At 43.3% G+C, this 20,392-nt stretch overlaps 2 protein-coding genes across 2 annotated transcripts in view; one reads left to right on the top strand and one right to left on the bottom strand.

Annotated features, from left to right (window-relative positions):
• The window catches only part of LOC146862667 (uncharacterized), a 457,539-nt gene that overhangs the window by 57,866 nt on the left and 379,281 nt on the right, over nucleotides 1–20,392 (bottom strand). The window contains exon 29 of the mRNA XM_085641888.1: nucleotides 7,789–7,943. Coding sequence (XP_085498014.1) covers nucleotides 7,789–7,943 — 155 coding nt within the window. The remainder of the gene's footprint in view (nucleotides 1–7,788; nucleotides 7,944–20,392) is intronic.
• On the top strand, nucleotides 14,015–18,794 carry LOC146862668 (t-SNARE domain-containing protein 1-like). Its single transcript, XM_085643397.1, has 3 exons — nucleotides 14,015–14,441; nucleotides 14,732–14,809; nucleotides 18,664–18,794. The coding sequence occupies exons 1-3, from the start codon at nucleotides 14,015–14,017 to the stop codon at nucleotides 18,792–18,794; spliced, it is 636 nt and encodes a 211-aa protein (XP_085499523.1).

Below are 20,392 nucleotides of genomic sequence, written 5' to 3' on the forward strand. Positions count from 1 at the left end.
TACAAATGCCCAATGCATTTCGGAACCAGCCGGTTCCTTCGTCAGGGGCCAATCTGAAACAGAAACAAAAATATACGAATAAATGCGTAATAGAGGGCTCAATCTCTTGTTTTTACTAATGGGAAAACAAGTAGTTTTGTGTTACCTGTGTAATGGTTCTATGAGGTGCACTCTGAGAGAAACAAAGAAACAGGCGTGAAATGGGCATATAGCGTATGAATTAAAAGAGGGTTCGGTGTGTAAAGGGATGAGATCCCACGCTTACCTGAAGGTATGTAAGCCGCTATCTGCTTGAGAGAGGAAAAAAGAAAAAAGACAATGTAGGGCTCTAGTCGACTGTATGTCGTCATGCAGGATATGCATGAAATGTGCCGAATGTAATGCTAAGAGAGCTAAAAGCTGCTATGTCTTACCTCGATGTGGAGAGGTTGATAAATTTCTGTGGAACGAAAACGAAAAGAGAAGAATAAATAAGCATGAGAAATCGTGGGTGAAAAAATGAGAGAGTCGGACTATGGGGTAAGAAGCGCCATAAGGACCTTACCTAAGGGTAAGAAAATCGCAGAATGAACCGCAGTGCACCGCCAAAGGAGAGCGATTGAAATGCGGGAAAATGTTCGCGCTATAAAGTGAGTAGAGACCCGGAAACGAAACCTTTTCCATAACTTCCACAGTCTGACAGTTGTCAAGCTAGTATTGAGGGAATTGATTCCTTGTTTGGGCATGCCGGTTCATCCAGAATCTGATCAAGGAAGTAATTTCATAAACAAAGTCATGCATTTAAGGTTCACTCTTTTAAGGGTTGATCAGAGAGATCATTGTAGTTATAGACCACAAGCATGAGGAATAGTAAAGAGAGTAAAAGGGACTATCAAAGCAACATTTTCCAAGGCAGGCACCTCTACGTCTTTTAAACCGTCCAACACACTTCCCTTGGTACTCATGAGCATTTAAAGTACTCCTTGCAGGAGAACATGACTATCCCTTCATGAGGTTCTAATGGGGAGAGCCATGAGAATCACTTCAGTCCTAGTGGCTGTGCTTGTGAATATCACAGATGATTATGTCCTTGAGAATTGCAAAGGATTGGCTGATGTGGTGCATTCTATCTCTCACTAGGCTGACTTTGCAGCCCCATCCAAGAGTGCTGCCCCATGCCATGAGTTGAGCCCTGGAGACTGGGTTCATGTGAAGTGACATGTCCACAAGTCCTGTCTGGAAGAAAGGTATAAAGGCCAGTACCAGATCATCCTAATGACCCATACCGCTATAAAGTGCTCTGGATTGCCAAATTGGGTACATGCCTCCCATCTTAAGAGGGTGAGACAAGCAGAAGAAGAGCCTACTTCAATTAATCTTCCGAGCATATCTTGATTTGAAATCTCTGAAGCATCTGAGGAGGAAGATAACCAATCTGAAGCTCCACAAACTGCAGCAGAGTTGCAAAAGCTCCAAGAGCAGAGAGAGAACTCATAGCCCACAGTCGCCAAAACGTGAGACTCCAGACTGAGGCTGTGCATCTGCAGGAAGAGCAAAAACACTTGGAAGACTGAGACTTAACAGCCTGAAACAAGTACGTTGGAGTCTGAGGACGAGGACAGAGAAAAGATGAAGGAAGACTCCTCTTCCAAAAGTGAGCCAGTCCCTCATGAATTAGAAGTAAACAGTACTTCTGGGAAAAATGCATCCTGGAGAAAGTTGGCCAAGGATAAAAATTGGAAGAAAAGACAGCTTTCTAAGACTAACAGATTAGAGTCTATGAGAGAAGGTAGCGAGAAGAATAAGAGAATCGGGCGCAGACAGAATTCAGTGACAATGACTTGGATCTGACAGAACTCAAGAGACCCAATAGAGAAAAACAAGTCAATTGGAAATATTCAGGCCCTAGTTGGACCTACTTCATGCACACTAACAATGAGACCAACTGCTTGACTGACCTTGAGGAACCTCCATGACTGAGTGATGAGATCCAAGAGGTTGAATTCAAGAGACATTTCGATGAGCTGAAAAATGAGTAAGTAAGTCAGGGTAGCAGTCAGATGACTACAGGCCCTTAGAGTACCCAGTTGATGTAGCAGATACAACGGTAACATGGGAGATAGGGTAGAGAATATATGGTAGGAGGAATAACAACCATTGTACAATGTGGAGAAGTGTGGCTCAGGGGTTAGAGGCGGCAGACCCGGAAGCTGAGATCGGCCCTGGACCAGGGTTCAATTCCCCGCCTCGGTGGGTCTTGGGTTAAAAATTCCACGGACTCGATAATTCTTGCCCCGGTGCCTCCTCGACTCACGGGTTCACACTCTGCGACTCTGGGCAATAGCTTGCTTAATCTCCACAACGGCCCCTCGCGGCGGGATGCCTGACTTTCACCTTGTGGATACCCTGCTATCTCACAGGGGAATACCAGGACGGGTTCCCTAAGCAAGCGCCGGGAAACCCACAGCGGGTAGCTGTGCGCTATATAAGCTCAACTACATTTACATTTACATTTACAATGACTACTAATACTTGCTTGATTTGGACATGAGATGAAAATGGTGCAGAAATCCTGCAAAATTGTCCTTGCAATATTGGCATTTGCTATACCTGTTTCCGTAACTAGGTGGATGTTAGACCTCTATCTGTAGGAGAGAAAAGCCTTGCCAACACAAATTAATACGAGCATTATAGTTGCAAATCTCGAATCCCATGCAAGTAGATGTTCCCATGTTCCCCATTTCCAGACTGTTTTTAGTCATAACATATATTTTTAAATGTTGGCTGAATATATAAGAATGTTGAATATTCAAAACTTTTTTGTCTTTTTCTATCTTCCTGCTTCCGCAGCCGAGAATTCAGCATATTATCTTCTACCGCTCTCCGATGATTTTCTTGCATCATATTCTTGAATTCGTTTTATAACCAGAGTTCAATAATGTTGTTTTATTCAAATTATGAATGTTGGTTTTAAACATGCTTACTGTTTCTCTAAAACCTACAAACGAATAGACAAGCGTGAGTATGTAAATAAATTCTTTATTATACTGACTAACGTAACACTCACTGATCTCAATGCACATGAACTAACCCGTAAAATTAATCGGAATGAGAAAATCACTGTAGACAAGTTGAATGAAAGGAAAGGGAAGGAGGTTTAAAGTGTAAGTGGGGAAAAAAAGATAAGGGAAAGTGGAGGAAGAGGGGGGATGAGGAGAGGTGACCTCTCACAGAACACCCTGCAGGACCTGAAATATCAGAAGGAGGCCAAGATTGAAGGTTCATGTTTATATTTGTTTGATTTTTGCCGAAGAAAAAGTAAAGATAAAATGAACCCCCTAATAAATAGGTTTTTTTCATCAGTTTCTCAAATATTTTTTTTTTAAAAACTTTCTCAATATAAAACACACTTCCTTATCTTCACAGTTCCTTACATAGGATTACTATTGGAAAAATTCTATGAATGTTATGGGCGCAGGAAAGTGTTTGATAGCAGAAACGTATTTGCAATATTGGTGAACATCAAAATAAGTTCAGCAGGTCTGTGATTATAGTCCGAATATAAGGAAATCAGTATGCATTTGTACAGGAGAGGTTGATATTTAACAAGAATTTAAATGGTTTTTTAAATGTAGGTTATGGACCATATGGAGAAAGAAAACAAGTAGAATACAGACAACTCCTGGTTGAATTAGCTTAGTCCAGGGGCGGCTCCTCATGGGAGTGTTGCGGGGCGGTGAGGCGGGCGGGGCAGGGGCAGGGTGGGGGGTAGTAAACTCCGGCATAAGGCCGAATGGAGTTCAGTTAATAAATAAATAAATTAATGTCATTGTGTGCGCTGCATTGCATCGCTGCATTGCAGTGCTCACAATGAAATTTGTTTAATTTGTTTATTTATTAACTGAACTCCGTTCAGCCTTATGCCAGAGTTTACTACCCCCACCCTGCCCCTCACCCGCCCCGCAGCACTCCCACGAGGAGCCGCGACTCTTACCACAGCAGCATTAGCAGATGAAAACAGGACCGCACATATTCAAGAAGGAGCATGGGAACCAGTGTGCCAGGCACAAGCACAGACGCATATGTGTCCTGAGGAGGCACGCGAATAAAATTGAATACGGTTGGACTCATGCTGATGACTTTGAGCAGGTTTCAGGATACTTTTACAACTACTGCAAGTTTACAGAGGCCATTCTAATTTGGTCAAGAATACATTACTGACAACGAGGAATCTGAAACAAAGCCACTGAACACACAACTGACAGAGATCCGCTTATGGTACTCTTTGTGATGCGTTACTACCCCTCAGACAGAATGAAATTTATGAGATAGTGTGAGAATTCAAAGACATTTTGGAGAAGTAGGTAAAGGAGGAGAAAAGCGTAGTATCACCAGAAAGTATGTCTCGGCACGCATTAGTGAGGGGACACCGAGCGGTTTGGATCAGAAGATAATGAGGACTGTACAGTAGGAAGAAAACAGTCCAAAAATGGAAGGTAGAGAAATCTGTGTTTGGCAAGAGGACAAATGAAAAAAATTCAGAGGATGAATATTATGTTGTACTTTATTGTAATATTTATATAGTCTTTACTACCCATATGTGGGGTGCTGAAGTGCTTGCCTACATGGATAGCATGGCGCATCGTGTAGAGTGTGAGGTTGGAAGTGTGTTGTCTTTCTTCTGATCTTGTGGGAAGTGTTTTTGTGATGAAATATAATATAGGTTCATCAGCAGAAAGGGGTAAGACGAACAATTCGAATCTCTACTCCATAACATGATAATGGTAAGATTATGGTGTCTTGGATATCTGGTGTGAGGACCATCCTGGGGAAAGGGTCGACACTTATCGAAGCCATCAGTTTAGGAGCCCAGTCCATCTGGATTATTTTCTTATCTCAAAAACATTAAGCTGTACAGTATTGATAATCATTCCATCCACAATGGTGTTCAGAGTCTGGGTGTTACTTTGGGATGCTTGATGTATGGTACTGCCAGACCAGAGCTTTGTCCATCATATGAAGATAAGTATCAATCTGTTCTGTTGGTAATTTGACTTCCTGCCTGTGTTTAAGCCACAGGGTCTAGGAGGCTAAAACCGGGTTGTATTTTGCGGAAGCTGCAAAAAATGTATCTGCAGTTCCATCACCAGGGATGTGTAAACACCAGGCCCAGTTTTACTGGGGGTGAAAACACAGCTGTAAATGCATCGGCTCCTGCAATGAGCAAAGTCTCAGATTACCCCTTCCCTCCCTCTGACTCTGATCGGCATGGGGAAAAAGCAGTGCCTTTCTCAGCATATTGCCCTACATTTTGCCTCCCACCCGCTCTCATTACCCCTGAACAGCAACCCAGTGTGGGTCTTCCCTTCCCATTTCACTTCCAGTCAGAACATGTTTTAAAATGAGTGCTAAACACCCCAGAATTAGGAAAACATGTACAATGAGAGGTCCCCCCCCCCCGTCTAGGGGTGGGGGGCCTTTAGTGGCATTTCGGGCGAGAGGCGGCAAGAGAGAGGCCGGTCCAGTGCACATGTGGTCAAGGGGAGTGGGAGGGGTCTACAGGAAATACGAGAAGGTAGGGGCAAGATCTTAGTGCGTTACCTAGGTGCGCAGGCGACCCCCCCCCCCCCGGGAAAAGGGATAAGAGCACTAAACAAGCGGGAGAATCCCTCTTTGTCCTCTTGCCTCAGGCACCGCCGGTCGCAGCTAGAAGGACAAGGACATTTCAGTCCGTCTAGTTTTTTCCCACTCTGGGGAGTTAGACTTGTGATCCCCATTAAGTGAAGGGGAGATAACTTCATAATTGTTCATTCTGGCCCTTGTATCTCCCCACGGAGTAGGTGGGAAACTCTCACTTAGGAGCTAGGTGGTGTTCTTTACAATCAACCAGCCTGTTAAATTCTGATTATAAGGTACTGGTGAAAATTTTAGCTACGATTCTTGCTAGAATTTATACCGGGTTGCTTTGTCGTGGCCAACACCAATCATCTGATTGAGGCGTTCAAATATGCGGAGATTAATAAGACACTTATGCATAATGTAGACCTACTGGCTTTGACAATCCTTGTTTCAAATGTGTAGGATTTCTGTGTCTTTATGAGATCTTGCCAACTACAAACACGGGAGCACCAGCGTAAAATTTCTGGGCTATATTGCAAGAAAGAGCAAAGTTAACTCGCTTCACCAAAAATCCTATAAGGTCCCACTTATTTAGACTATTGTTCTTATTTTTATTGAAAGATGTTGGAATGAACAGCAAACACAGGCCCACACACACCACACCTGTCTCTCTAATACGAACCCTCTCCTACCTGCTTTTGGGCTCCCATTCATATCTTTATAGCAAATGAAAACATATCTGTGTTTGTACACATCATATTTGAACTTTATTTAAAATACCCACCATTCAGCCAAAAGTCACATGGTTGGCTTTTAACAGAAGTGTTTATTCAGCCTGCGGCGCTCAGCATTCTGGAACCTGTATGTCAGTAACTACAATAGAAAAGTAAAACTACAGGTCCCAGAAGTGACTGAATGTTGCATCTTATCATTGGGCTAATTGGCAGTAATGTTACATTTTGATTGAAAGTGAATTCATGTTTGACGTCAAATACAGAACAACATACAAGTGACTTAGAGTACATTATAAAATAAAACCACATACTAGCCTTGGGGACGTACATGAATTGAAATGCATTTGAGTGATTTAGCCCTAAAAAAGTCAACACTTTGTCGAGATGTAGCACAGTTTTTTGATCTGATGAGGGCTAGCTTATTTTATTGAATTGCACCCATGGATGTCACATAGCAGAATGTGGCCAAAATGCAAAGGGAATAGGAATAGAGGCAAAATGTACCTATTTGCTGTGGTAATTGTGTCTAGGAGTAAAAGTATTTTTTATGAAGCCACAGTAGTTTGGGGACGCTGAAGCGCATATGACCTGACTGGGACTAATAAAAATACAGTGTATAAAATGGATTATTATGCAAATAAAAAATATTTATTACAAAAAGAAGGTTGACTTCAGTAAGAATAGATGCGTGATTTAATATGATTTCGTTTTTGGATTTTTTTGTTACATTAATTCTGCCTACATGAAGTACATTTTAAATAACTGCATGACGTTCGCCCAGTGCAAGAAGCCCCAAAATGCACAGCACTTTTTCCTGTAGGATTGTACATCTACATGGCCTTTTTCTGTGAGGTGGATGTGTAAATGTTGCAGCATCTAATTCCACCAATGAGAAAGCTAGGATGCAATGGACAAATGAGGACCGAAAGAAGGCTGCATTCTTTTGGTACTCTTGAGAACAACATGTATGTTTTGCAGACAATAGGTTTGATATGAAAAGCCCTAAAGCGCAGTTAATACCAGACCTAAAAAAGTCGGACAGACTTGTCCTTTTTAGGAAACATTTGTGAATTTGAATGTAGCTGAGCAAACTATTCGGATTCCAGCCTTAAAATCTAAATCAGATGATGCTGCAAGAACACTCCATGGCACACGTACATGTCCTTTAGCCGTAACGGCAGGCACCTGGTTCTCCTCAGGTACAGGGTACTGAGACTGCTTCAGTCATACTTCCTCAATTTATATTATATTACTGTGTCCACCTCTTCCTTTATGCAATACAAGTGTGTAAAATAAGGTGTTGTACAGCACCGTGCGGGGTGCATTGAACAGCAGTGCATGAAGGACTTGATTGGCCATTAGTCTCATTGAGAATCACTCACCCTACATTTCTCTGTAGGGTGGCTGGTAACTTGCTATTTCTCTCTGTGCTACACTTGAGGATATCATGTCTTACCTTCTCATTTCCACTCAGCAGGTACTGATGAATTGCATTGGACTTCTCATTAGCAAGTTGCTGCAGCCTCTCCATCTCCTTTCTCACCTCACCATCCAGCCGCCTTTTCTTCCCCGTCTTGGTTTCATTACGCCTTTGCCAGGGTGTCAGAATTACTGAAAAAAGCAGGAGTGTGTTAGATCACATGTTGTGAATTGATTTCTTTGTTTGTTAATTTCATATTTTTATATAGCACGACTCTGTCCAAGTCAGGTGCCAGTGCACCTTCTAGACTGAACAAGTAGCGATTTGGAAGTCCTTACATTACAAGGGGAGATTTGGAATTTATTAGATCAAGGTGAAAGTGAACTACAGTAAATCCAGCATTTGAAGAGTGGTTCGAAATACTCAGCAATGGAGAAAGGGGATTTCGGAAAAAGGAGAGTTCGTAGAAAATCAGGAATGATAACATGTTCTAGCTTTTCTTTTTCCAGAAACACAGCCCGCTATTAGGTTTTTTAGATGTTCTAGCACTAAGGACATTGACAACTTCCCAATGTCCGACACGAGACAGAAAACTAGATGGACTGCAAACACCACACAATCCACTAACAATAATTGAGTGAGATGAGTTTTAGGTAACAATCAATCCTGTGAGGTATCGCAGAAATTGATAGTGGAACCCAAACCCTCTTTCATCATTGAAAGGCACACTCAAAAAAACTAGGAAACCAGGAATATATTTTATAAGATTCATTTTAAAAGCAAAATTGTATCCAGGTGCACACAATATGAATCAGAACTATAATCAGAACCAGCATAATAGTGGCAATAATACTTTCCAGAAGGGTGAATAATAAAAGTTATTGAGACATTGTGGTAATACCATAAAGCTTTCTTTATATGACTATTGGAGACCCCACCCACCTTTCTCTTGAGTAACTAAGCTAAACTTAGCATCAAAAATATGTCTACTTCAAGTTTCAAAGACGGTTCACACCTGTATACTTCGTCTGAACAATAGAACCAATGTTCATCAAAGTTACTATTCTCGTCTGCACTGGCAGGATGAAAGATAAACCCACCAAGTGAAGGCTAGATGTGCCTTCCTGTAGCCGTCAGTGCAGGAAGATGATTTCAGCTCTGTATGGCCTCTGTTTCAAGTCTCTGATATGAAGTTCCTCTCTATCTCTATCTCAATCTAGTTCAAAAATTCTTCTAAATCTGATGGTAAGCGGAGACCGGGCCCAATCCACTTCATGTATCCGACAAGTGCTCCATTATGGTTGGCCATAACTTTCGACTTTGCCCCGGTCTCGTACGACTAGATGTCAGCAGTTGGTGCTTTTATCTATCTTTAGTTTTTTTACTTAAAACTTTAAAAACGCATAACTCCGGTTCTACTGATTAGATTTTTATTGTTTATTGTGTAAAACAATTTATTAAAATGTACTCTATTTTTGCTGTGGGATTTTTCTTGTGTTGTGTTTCACATTGCCCTCTAAGTTAAGCCTAACTGCTTTTGTGCCAAGCGAGTAGAGGGCTAAGCACAGGTAATTTAGTGACTTTTTGTTGCTCACCCTGACAAAGTTTGTGACTTTTGCTTGAGTAGAGTTTCACCCTTCTCAACCAACAACCCAATTCCCTCACAAGGCGGCTTGTTGATTAAGCAAACATATTGACAATACCAGTCTACTCTTCCCATTCAATCTGAATTTTGAGCTGGCCACAGCACAGAAACAGCAATTTTGAAAAGATGCAACATCCACCACATGCTGAATGAGGGAGGATTGCTACCGTCTAGTCTTATTAGATTTATCTGCAGCATTCAACAGTGTCGACCATGCCCTCCTCTTTCTTACTGACAGCTCCCTGTCTTCAGTTTCCTCAGTGAATAAAATTGCCCAAGCTTCAAACTTCCACCTTTGCCAACTGAAAAGAATCAATCACCTGTTCCTCAGAAAACAGCTGAAGTCAGCTGTACATGTGCTCATCATCTCCAGAATAGACACTGCTAATGCCCTCTTAGTTGGCCTTTGAGCCTATAATATGCCACCCCTAAAATCAGTTTTTCATTCCACTGCACAATTAAACACAGAGTAACAAAGGTTTGACCACATCACACCGATTTTACTGACTATCTACTAACTCTCATTAGAACCGTGGATACTGTTCTAGTTTGGTTGCCTCACAGACCTTCCTTTTGACATGATACCCAAGCAACGATCTGATACTCCTCCTCATAGGGATGTCTGACTAACTTTTTTGATCAGCTGCTGTTTAACCATTTGCTCACCTCCTGTTTTTCTTGCCCCTTTCCCCCCTAAATTTCTTGTTCTTCTTACCATCTGTTTGTCCCCCAGCCCTCACCCTCTTTGCTTTCTCCTTATTGAACCATCTACCTTGCCACTTGCCTTCGCTTTCTCTCCTCTCCTCCCCTTCTCTTTTCTTCTCCCACTCTCTTTGTACCCTAATTTAACTTGATGTGTGTGAACATACCTTGCATATGTAACTACAGTTCTCTGTAACGTGCTTGAATACCTACCTATGCAGTGGCACTTTAGAAGAATAAGCAAATAAATAAAACACAAATTAAAACAGACCATGACAACTCATCCTCTGTAAATCACCTGCCTAAGGTATGTTTGGAAAGTGCCTGCAGACCATAATTAGTAGGATGACAGTAGAAAATTAAATATAAATAAAACATAAAAAATAGTTTTAGTTGAGAGTTTCTAGCCACAGCAATGTCAACCTCCTTGGCCTGTAGCACTTGGGCTTGGCCTTAAGAACTTGCATACCTTCTTTACCTAGCAATGCTACTTCAGTTTATATCAGTTCTTCTTAATACAATTTTTTAAATTTGTGGTAAGTGAACTTCTACTCTATCTGCCTTCGACTTACATTGTGAACTTTGCTAACAGGGTTTGGCTGGGCTTTCCCCAGTGCCTGTAAAGTACTGACAGTGTGTGGTGGTGATTCATCTGAGAGGGGGGTGAAAGCACCAGAAACATGTATTTCTGATCTTGGCCTCAATATAGCTGCTTACTGTGCCCCAATGTTTATCAGGATTCCACCATTGTAGAACTAGGCAGCCCTGTCCTGACCAGCTGTTTACTATGTCACACTCTGTGACACTGCAACCATTATCCACTTTTCACTCCAATCCTGCTTTTTAAACTGCCGTACTGGTGCATCACAGCCCTTGTAGCCTTTTCCCTTCTTTAAAGCTTAAATATATGATTTCTTGAGGGCAGAACCATGTTAGCCAGACAGATGCAACAACAGAGAAATACACACGTTCTTTTGTGAACCATCTGATATGTACATTATTGCTTATTTATGGATTATTAAATAGGGGGGGGGCAAGGATAAGTGCTCATAAAATTAAAGGACTCTGTTGCAAAAAAGTAAAGAGCAGGTGTCAGTGAGGAATCCCAGGTACATCCTTGAAGCTATGGCTCCAAGGAATAGACTTCTCTCAGAGAAAACGCAAGGGAAATATTTAAGTAGTACCAAGCCACATTAAAGTCAGGAAAACAAGCAGTAAAAATAAAATTCAAAAGAAATTTAGAACAGAAGAAAAAAATCAATACATAAAACACATCCAAAATGTCAACATTTAGAAATTCTTGACGTAAATGTCAAAGACACCACTTAGAAACAATGGGAAGGTAACATTTTATGTTGGCCTATGGGGTGAGGGTTACTCAGTGACTTTTCATGCCAACTTCCATAGAGCACCAGTCAGCTAAATAATGATTGGGTATATGTCCCATGAGTACCACAAGAAATTTCCCACATGCAGAAAATCCCTCAATTCAAATGATGAGCCAATCTCTTCCTCCATTGCAAATCCTACCCAGACTGAATCTATGCCCAGGGCACTCCCTGGGGTGAAAGGAGTCGCCACAACTAAGAGAAGGCCGGCATCAAAGACAGGTCCACACCAGTAGCATAAATGCATTACTATTGTAGCTTCTGAATGTCATTTGTGTGGTCAGTTGGTGTAATAGTTCTTTCCAATCTCCCCAAATGTCTTGGATAAATGGAGGTGAATGTCCCTGTAATTACCCCACCCCCAGATTACTACCAGGATTCTTCCAGCAGGCACCTGCCACCAAAAAGCCATTTATTCCTTAGGAGGTCCCTAATGAGTATTATTCAGACTTCCTCTCTGGTCTGGGGAAATCTAATTACAATCACTGGTGTCAGTAGGTGCCTGCCTGATTCAATTAGGAGGCTGTTGGGACTCAGGTGGCAAACCATAGCTTTTATAGAGATCATATTTGGGGAATATACACCAAACCTGTGATCACCATTATATTACATTTTGTAATAAATAGCAGATTGCCAGGAAGATGGACTTACTAGTCCTTCCCTAAGCCAAGTTATGGGAACATGAGTATCATACTTAAAATTATCATTCCCCCCTCAAAAAAAGGTACTACAGCCTACATACTAAACAGCGCTTTTGAATTCTATTACCGATGCAACATGCCATACTCATGTTTGGTAACTCTCACTTCTACACATTAAACATCTAGGCCATGTGGACTGCAAGACAATATTTACAGATGACTTAGCTTTTGTTAGAAGTAAGATATTAAACATGTCAACTGCGTTTATTATGAAATGTGCTTGTTGCTGCTTAGCTTGCTCCAGTGAGGGCTGCAGGAGGAGCTCTGAAACTATACGTGTAATCACTCATGTGGGTGGGGCAAATCCACACTGTAGCTTACATTTGAACTGTATGTCAGTGATGCAGTTTATGTGCCACTGTACTGTGGCTGTCCCTAAAATTATATGTCAATAGGGATAGTCACGTTTTACTTGTCCAAACACATGCTTGAGAGGTGTTTAGCATACTCCCTGTGTTCAGAATCGAAATATGCTAGCAAGTCCAGTAGAAAATAATCCTACAGTGCACAAAAATAAAGTTTTTGTAATCTCAGATAGTATTGAGTTGTCCTTTTAAATCCCTCCTTTTCAACAGTTTTCCACTCTGCTTCTGACACATGTAGTGAGCATTCTATCATGAATTGTAAATGACTAATTATGATATGGGTATGTTTATCTTCATATGCAAACTGTGAAATCGAATGCTAGCATGGAGCAAAGGAAGTGACTCGTAATTTAACTATTAAAAGCAGTATTGACAAAGTACAAGGTTTAAAATAATATGAAAATACAGTTTCAATTCAAATATCAGTCTCTTTTTCTGCCTCTGTGTGTATGTGTCTTCTTGTCTTTCTAGCTGCCTATTCAACTCTCTCTATCCCCCCACCCCTCTCCGTTTTCAATGCATCATATTACCTCTGCACTCAGATCTCTCCACTGGCTCCATGTGAAGAAAAGGGAGTTTTTTAAAGCACTACACACATATACAGGCATGCATGCCACGGCAGTGAAAATAAATGTGGTACCATAATTCATGTTATTTTAAGGAACTGTGCTAATAAACACACATTCACACATTTAGTAGTACAGTGCAAAGTTCAAATGTCAGTTTCTTACCACATTAACATGAAATTTACATAAGAAAATCATTATTTTCTATCTCACAGATTGCAGGGTACAAACAGGAACTCAACTCTTTCTATAATGACATGGTCTCTTCAACGTGGTTTTACCTTACTGAACAGATTTATCCCCTTCCAGCCTTGTTTTGTTTAAATATCTTTCGTTAAAACAAATGCACATACATAATGGCATGGCATAAACCCTGTATGCACATGCTATTTATTAGCACTATTGAGGGAGATGAGAGCCATCATTACCCACTCGAGACTTTGCCTCATGTGAGTCATGGCCCCACCCCACATTTTGGGCCTCATGTAGGTAAATAAATTTTACCGGTTCTTAAATACCGAGCCGTACCGAATCGGTAAATTAGAATCGGTAAGTTATATGTAGGTAAAAATTCGGTAACAGTTACCGATTCGGTAACATTCGGTAATCACGAATCGGAATTCACCGAATCGGTAAATACCGAGGTGGTATTTACCGATTCGGAAAATACCGAGGTGGTATTTACCGAATCGGAAAATACCGAATCGGTATGTACGGATTCGGTAAATAAAATCACATGACTTGACGAAACAGCTAATCCTGTGCAACGACAGCCCACCCAACCAGGAAGTGGCCACACCCAGGCAGGTGTACATAATTAGCCGACCCTGGAGAGGCTTTGAGTGCAGAGGAGAGGCAGGGAGCCGTTGCCTGTGCGAGCGGGAAAACGAACAGCATGTCCAGCCAGAGAACACAGAGAGACGGAGGGGAAAGGAGGAGGAAGCTGAAATTTAGCCCCAAGGAACTCCAGGTGCTGGTGGAGGAGGTGGTGAAGCAGCACCAGAAGCTGTTTGGAAGGCAGTCCCTGCAAGTGCCTGAGGCTGAAAAGCGCAACATATGGCTGGCCATCCAGGCGCAGGTCAATGCTGTGGGAGTGACCCACAGGGACATTGAGGTCCTCAAAAAGCGCTGGTATGACCTGAGGATTGTAACCAAGAGGAAGATGGGCGACATCCAGAAGGAGGCCAGCCAGACCGGAGGTGGAACCAACAGGGCACCTGCCCTCACCGAACTGGAGGAGCTGGTGGCGGCCACAATCGAGCAAGAGAGCGTCGTGGGCCTCGGGGACGCCGACAGCTCTGCCAGAGCCGCAACACACCAAGGTAAGACGAAAGCACAGCAATGTAGCCCCCCCACCCCTATCCCACATCCCCCATTGTGAAACGAGAATCACACAGCAGTCCACACGTGTCAGTGCAGACAGGCAATGCATTCCGGGAGATGTAGTCAGGGTAACACTAACCATGACGTAAATGTTACAGGGCAACAAGGCATGTCACGCACTCGAGGCACAAGGAGACAGAGGACATTTAGGAATGTGAAATGATTTATTGTGACGCTTGCAATGCAGCCCTTCGGGGACACTGAGCCAATGTTGTATTTCTGTCCACAGATGTGACATCATGCAGGACAGGGCATGCTGCAGGAGAGACGGCACACCGGCCACAAATATCACCTCTAGCCAGCACAAGTTCAGACCAGGGAGCAGGCCCACTGGCAGCCGCACCACCAACACAGCCAGCCTCGCCGCACCCAGAGCCAGCATCACCTCACCGAGAGCCAGCATCACCTCAACCAGAGCCAGCATTGCCACTCATGTTCGAATCACCGGCCACATCTCCGCTTGCAGGTGTGAGAATGAGGAGGCGTCCAGCAGCCAGGCTACGAGCCTTAGACACCTCGTCAGACGACAGCATGGGCCCAGAAGACCGCACCAGGCCCCAGGAAGGGAGCCATGCCACTGTGCCCCACACCTCACAGGCAGCACAGACGGGAGCAAGAGGGCGCCGCAGGTCGCGTGTCCAGAGTCCACCAGCATCCATTGACGGCCATGGTGTCTTCTTGGGTCTCGAGGGCCAAATGTTGAAGCAACAGCGCCTGCAATCAAAGGCAGTCATGTCAGTCCAGAGGCACATGCGGGTGATGAAGACAACATTAGTCAACATGGACAATACATTAGCGGCATGGCTGCGGGCATTCGGGACATGTCCCAGTCAATCCAGCAGTTGTGCAGCAAATTAGATGCTGACATCGAAGCACGGCGCCGGGAACGCCAGAGAAGGGACACTACCAGCAGGGCACTCAACCGTCTGGCAACTGCGACTTCTCTACTGTGCCGGCGCTCTGTGACGATGCAGGAGGGCCTAACACAGTGCTGCAGCGACCTGTCTCGGGGGATGGTGCAGGTGACAAGTGCACTAGGGGTGCTATTGACTAGTCAGGCGTCGACAACTGCTGCAGGGGATGCTGCGGAGAGCATCGACACCAGCAGCAGGAGCAGCATCACACCCCCCGTCCCAGAAGCACGCAGGAGCAGCAGGCGGCTTGGGGTTGGCTCTAGTGAGGATGCACAGGCCGTGCAATCCACCACTGCAGCGCGTATGCGCAAACATTGATGTAGCCCTGCTTAGCCACTTCCCATTGGGTGACGTAACCCTGGACTTACTCCTTGTATAGATGGGATATTGCCAGATTGGCTTGTTCATGTGTTCATGGCGTGGTGCCACATTAAAACTACGTCATGACTTCTCACAACTCGCTGTGTCCCCTCACTTACTCAGAAATAGTTGCATGTGATCTCTGCCCGTCTCTCTCTCCCATCGATTGCAGTTGGCACTCTAGCTGCGTTGCCCTCTGGCTGGCCTGACTCATCCTCGTTGTCCTCAAAATATGTTAGTTCCACATCTGTACCTTTTTTCGTGGCAAGGTTGTGCAGCATTGCACAAGTGGCAATAATCTTGCAGCAGGTGATGGGTTTGTACTGGCGTGCGCCTCCGCTCTTGTGCAGGCAGCGGAACCTGCTCTTCAGTAGTCCAAACGTGCGCTCCACCACATTGCGTGTTGTTTTGTGTGCCACGTTGTATCGTCTCTCACTCTGGGTTGCTGGGTGTAGGTAGGGAGTGAGGATGAATGACCGGCATGCATATGCACTGTCGCCTAGATGAGTAAAAGGGAACCATCAGTAACATGCCTCTATACACTATGATTTGCAGGTTTCAAGGGGCGTCACTGTTACTTACCTAGCAGGTATCCCTCTCCGAATTCTCCGGCACTCAGTCGTGTGTAGATCCCACTATTCTGGAAGATGTAAGAGTCGTGGGTGCTCCCAGGAAACTTTGCAACAATATCTGTGATGATGTTCCCTGCATCACAGATCACCTGCACATTGATGGAGTGGGTGGACTTCCTGTTCCTGTAGATGTGCTCTGTGTCAGCTGGTGGACAGATTGGGATGTGTGTACCATCAATACAGCCGATGACATGGGGGAACTGTGCCATGTGATAAAAGTCTGTTTTTGTTTTCTGCAGTGCAGCCTGTGTGTTTGGGAAGCTTATGTAGTGGTGCATTCTCTGCATCATGGCATCCAGGAACTTCATGAAGAAACGTGACAGGCAACTCTGGGATACCCCACCCACCGCAGCTGTCACCACCTGATAACTGCCGGATGCCAGCAGATGTAGGCTGCAGAGCACCTGCACATGTGGGGGTATGGCGTGCGCCCTTCTTATTGGCTGGTCCAGGAGTGGGTGAAGGTCCCTGATTAAGTCCATGATGGTTTCGGGGTGTAGCCTGTACCTCTCATGTATCTCTGCATCAGTCAGCTGGAATAGTGTGATGCGCTGTCTGTAGATGCGTTCCTCCCGTCGCCAAACCCTCAGTCCTGCTGCCTGTAGACGTAGGCGCCTTGCAATGACGTACATAGCGGCCATGTTGTCCACGCTGTTGCATTTTGGGATTGCTTATCTGCACTGTTGATGGTTACCACCTGCTTTCAATCCGTGTTAATTACCGACTCTTATTTACCGATTTTCTTGGATTTCTTAATTACCGAGTGCTCCTACATGTCATTTTAATTTTTACCACTTCATATTTACCACTTCATATTTACCGATTCGTTAATTGTGTATTCGGTAACTCTGATTCGGTAAATATGAATCGGTATTTACCGCCTCATATTTACCGAAAAGTGGTTTTTGGACTCCTACATCTCACTTGTCTGAATACCGGTCGGTAACGGCATATTTACCGAAAATCGGCCGTTACCGACCGGTATTTGGCTACCTACATGAGGCCCTTTATGTTTATCTATGTACGCTTATGTCTATATATTTACAAATCGGGTTTTTGTAATAATTATTTCTATTTTTACAATCACAGTTAGAAATACAGCTAGTGCAAAAATACGACACTTTCCAGCCCCTACAAGTTCACCTAGTTAAAGCTGGTAAAAGTTGTGGAGCGAAACGCCTCAACATTCTGAGTTTTGGTGCAAGGAAGGTGGGAAAGCATGTGGTATTACTGCACTATCGCGCATTGCAAGGTGTGGACCATATAACTGGGAGGTTAAAACCATTAGGTAACTACTGCACCTGCCATGATTTGTATTTGCTTACTGTATTACCTACCACAATAGTGATTGCCTTAGTGGGGACAAGAGTCACAGACTTGTATAAACTCTCACAGTCTCAATTAAGTTAAGTGAACCCATCATTGGGCAGGAGTCCTACCTCCACCCAAATACCAGAGAAAGATTTACTTTATTACACAATGGCTGCCATGCCAACAACTGGTTTTCCATTGAGGTTGGTTCCGCCTCTATGGAGAGAGTCACCGCAAAGGATAACTCAATAACGGCAATTCTACCATGATGAAATATCAGCCATCCTGTATGCACAGGGGGGTGCTACAATGCAATGTAATGCAAATGTACCTCTTAAGAGGATGATACATTTCAAATACCAAACTTGGATGGCATGTTTGGAGACTTCTCCAGTATGTTTGGGACACTTGTTAGCCCACTGCAAGGAAGACTGCCAAGAGCTGCATGACCGTCTTTCTTGGTGCTGTCACCTCTGAAAAGAAGACCAGCCACCCCAACCAGGTGGACGGTCTGTCACCATATACATCAGTGTAACTAACTACACGTGACACATCCAATGGCAGAGCCTGTGGGGCAGTGGAACCCCGTGTTGAAAGTTTGCTAACTCTGGTATACACAGAATAGGATGCGCATGTCAATTTAGGCACAGTGAATTAAGTTACCTTAGCATTTTCAAGGAGCTCAAACTTCACCAGTCAAGCAAGTAACAAGACTTCATTCAATGAGGGATACATTGATGGCAGCATGTTATAGTGAAGTAGAAACAAGAACAAAAATCTCTGCATTTTATCAAATGCGTTTCGATTGCCGGTCCTGGATGCACCTTCATCAGCACATTGTGCTCCTATAGACTATTTCACAAGACCAATGGCATTTTGAAGCAGCCAGGGATGAATCTAATCAGCACTATTGGCAGAGTTGTGCAGTCCTGGTCATGTTTTAGAAGCACAGTTGAAAGGCTGGCACGTTCGGCCTCATGGCATTATAATTAGCAACAGGCGTCACCAGGCAGATGAGAAGTGGGCAACTATCACCTTCAACGTGGAGAGGGAGAAAGTTACACCAGGTCAATAAAGATGGGGACAAAAAGGTGGGAGTGAAAAGTGATATTGGCGTAGCAAGGAGATATCTGAAAATCAGCCTAACTCCATTTGCTGCACCTTGGAGTATTTGAACAAAAGTGAGAGCTGTATCGGAAGCACTCCGGCATACACCACCACCACTCAGGCATTTAATAGCATACCTTGATTAATATACTTTGTTATGAAAGAAAGAAAGGATATACAAATTCATAGGCCCCCATTATGAGTTGTCTGTTAACTTTCAACATGTGTGATAACTTCTGTTAGCACGGATATCGGAATTCTGACTACTAGGATATTGTATCCTCAGATAAATTTTGGTAGCTCGAGCCACCAACAGCCAAGAGGAAGAAAAGGAGCACCAAACACGAGGCAGTAGGTAACTGAATCTTTTTTTGAATTATTTTATTTAACTCACTGACAAGCACTGTGAGAAACTCGCAGTGCCTTCAGCCTAAACCTCAGAGCGATAGAAATTACGTCCAGAAGGGAGGCTTACTGTCCGTGTGGAATGAAGGCATCAATTCAAGTTCGCCTCGAACTATGTGGATCAAAGAAGAAAGGGTTAGGGATGTGTTTTCGAAACATACATCAAAGAAGAAGGAACTAGGAGTGTGTTTTGCCAAAGAGAATATTGTTTGAAGAAAAGGTCTTTAATTGGGTCCATGACAATAATTCAGGAGGATCTTTGGGGGTATAACTAGGCAATGTTCTGTGGCTTAGTATGCACACTATGCTGATACTTCTTTAGGATAGGAGAAGTTTAGACCTCTGTGCTTTACATTCTGTGCCTTATTCTCGTTGTATGACTTTATGCTATGCAATACTTATTTCTAGAAACGTTTGACTAGTTAAACATTATATTATTCTAAAGGTTATCTCTACAGCATACGTCTACTGTAATGTCATAGAACTAGATAACCAAACAGACCAAATGATGTCACATTGTGGTTAAATAAATATGTTTTTAACAGTTTCTTGAATGGGCAAGGAAAAATTCAGTGAGTTAGTGGAACAGAGTTCCAGGTTGCCAATGAGTTACATAATTTAACATACATGGTACTAGACATTTGGTGAATGTGAGCTCCTATGGAAAACGTCTGTCTGTGACTGGCAAGGGGAGACATTTAGAAGAAACTTGGGAGACAGAGTATACACGTCTGTGGCTTGCTTTGTCTAATCATAATGTTGTAGAGTGGTATCTTTATACTAAATAATGCTAGGGCATCGAATTCTTTGTGGACAATCTGTTGCACAGTGTCTGAATAGCTACTGTAGACAACAGAAGAAACATATTTTCAAAGAGAATTACCCTCTTTATGTGGAAAAAAATACTGCAGACTCCTATTGGCTTGGAGAAACGGGTCCATTTGTAGGCAGAATATACAACTCTACATCAAAACCTCTTCTGTACATGTCATCCTCAACCTCCACCACATTCTTACCATACTTAAAGTCTGGCCAACCCACAACTTCCTGTCTCTAAAGGGTACATTTATGCTTTTCCCCTGCATATACAGAAACATATTTGACCTAAACTTGACTGATATCCTCAAAGGAGTTTTCTATACCTCATCCCATAGATGAGGG

The sequence above is a fragment of the Triturus cristatus genome, chromosome 2_2 (genome assembly GCF_964204655.1).
Source record: "Triturus cristatus chromosome 2_2, aTriCri1.1, whole genome shotgun sequence".
In the NCBI taxonomy this organism is placed as follows: Eukaryota; Metazoa; Chordata; class Amphibia; order Caudata; family Salamandridae; genus Triturus; species Triturus cristatus.

Bases quoted from the DNA above. Each gene is read 5' to 3' on its own strand.
- LOC146862668 (XM_085643397.1), top strand. From the start codon at position 14,015: ATGTCCAGCCAGAGAACACAGAGAGACGGAGGGGAAAGGAGGAGGAAG. The intron at 14,442-14,731 runs GTAAGACGAAAG...TTCTGTCCACAG, and splicing joins CAGAGCCGCAACACACCAAG to ATGTGACATCATGCAGGACA. The intron at 14,810-18,663 runs GTTCAGACCAGG...GTCATGTTTTAG, and splicing joins ATCACCTCTAGCCAGCACAA to AAGCACAGTTGAAAGGCTGG.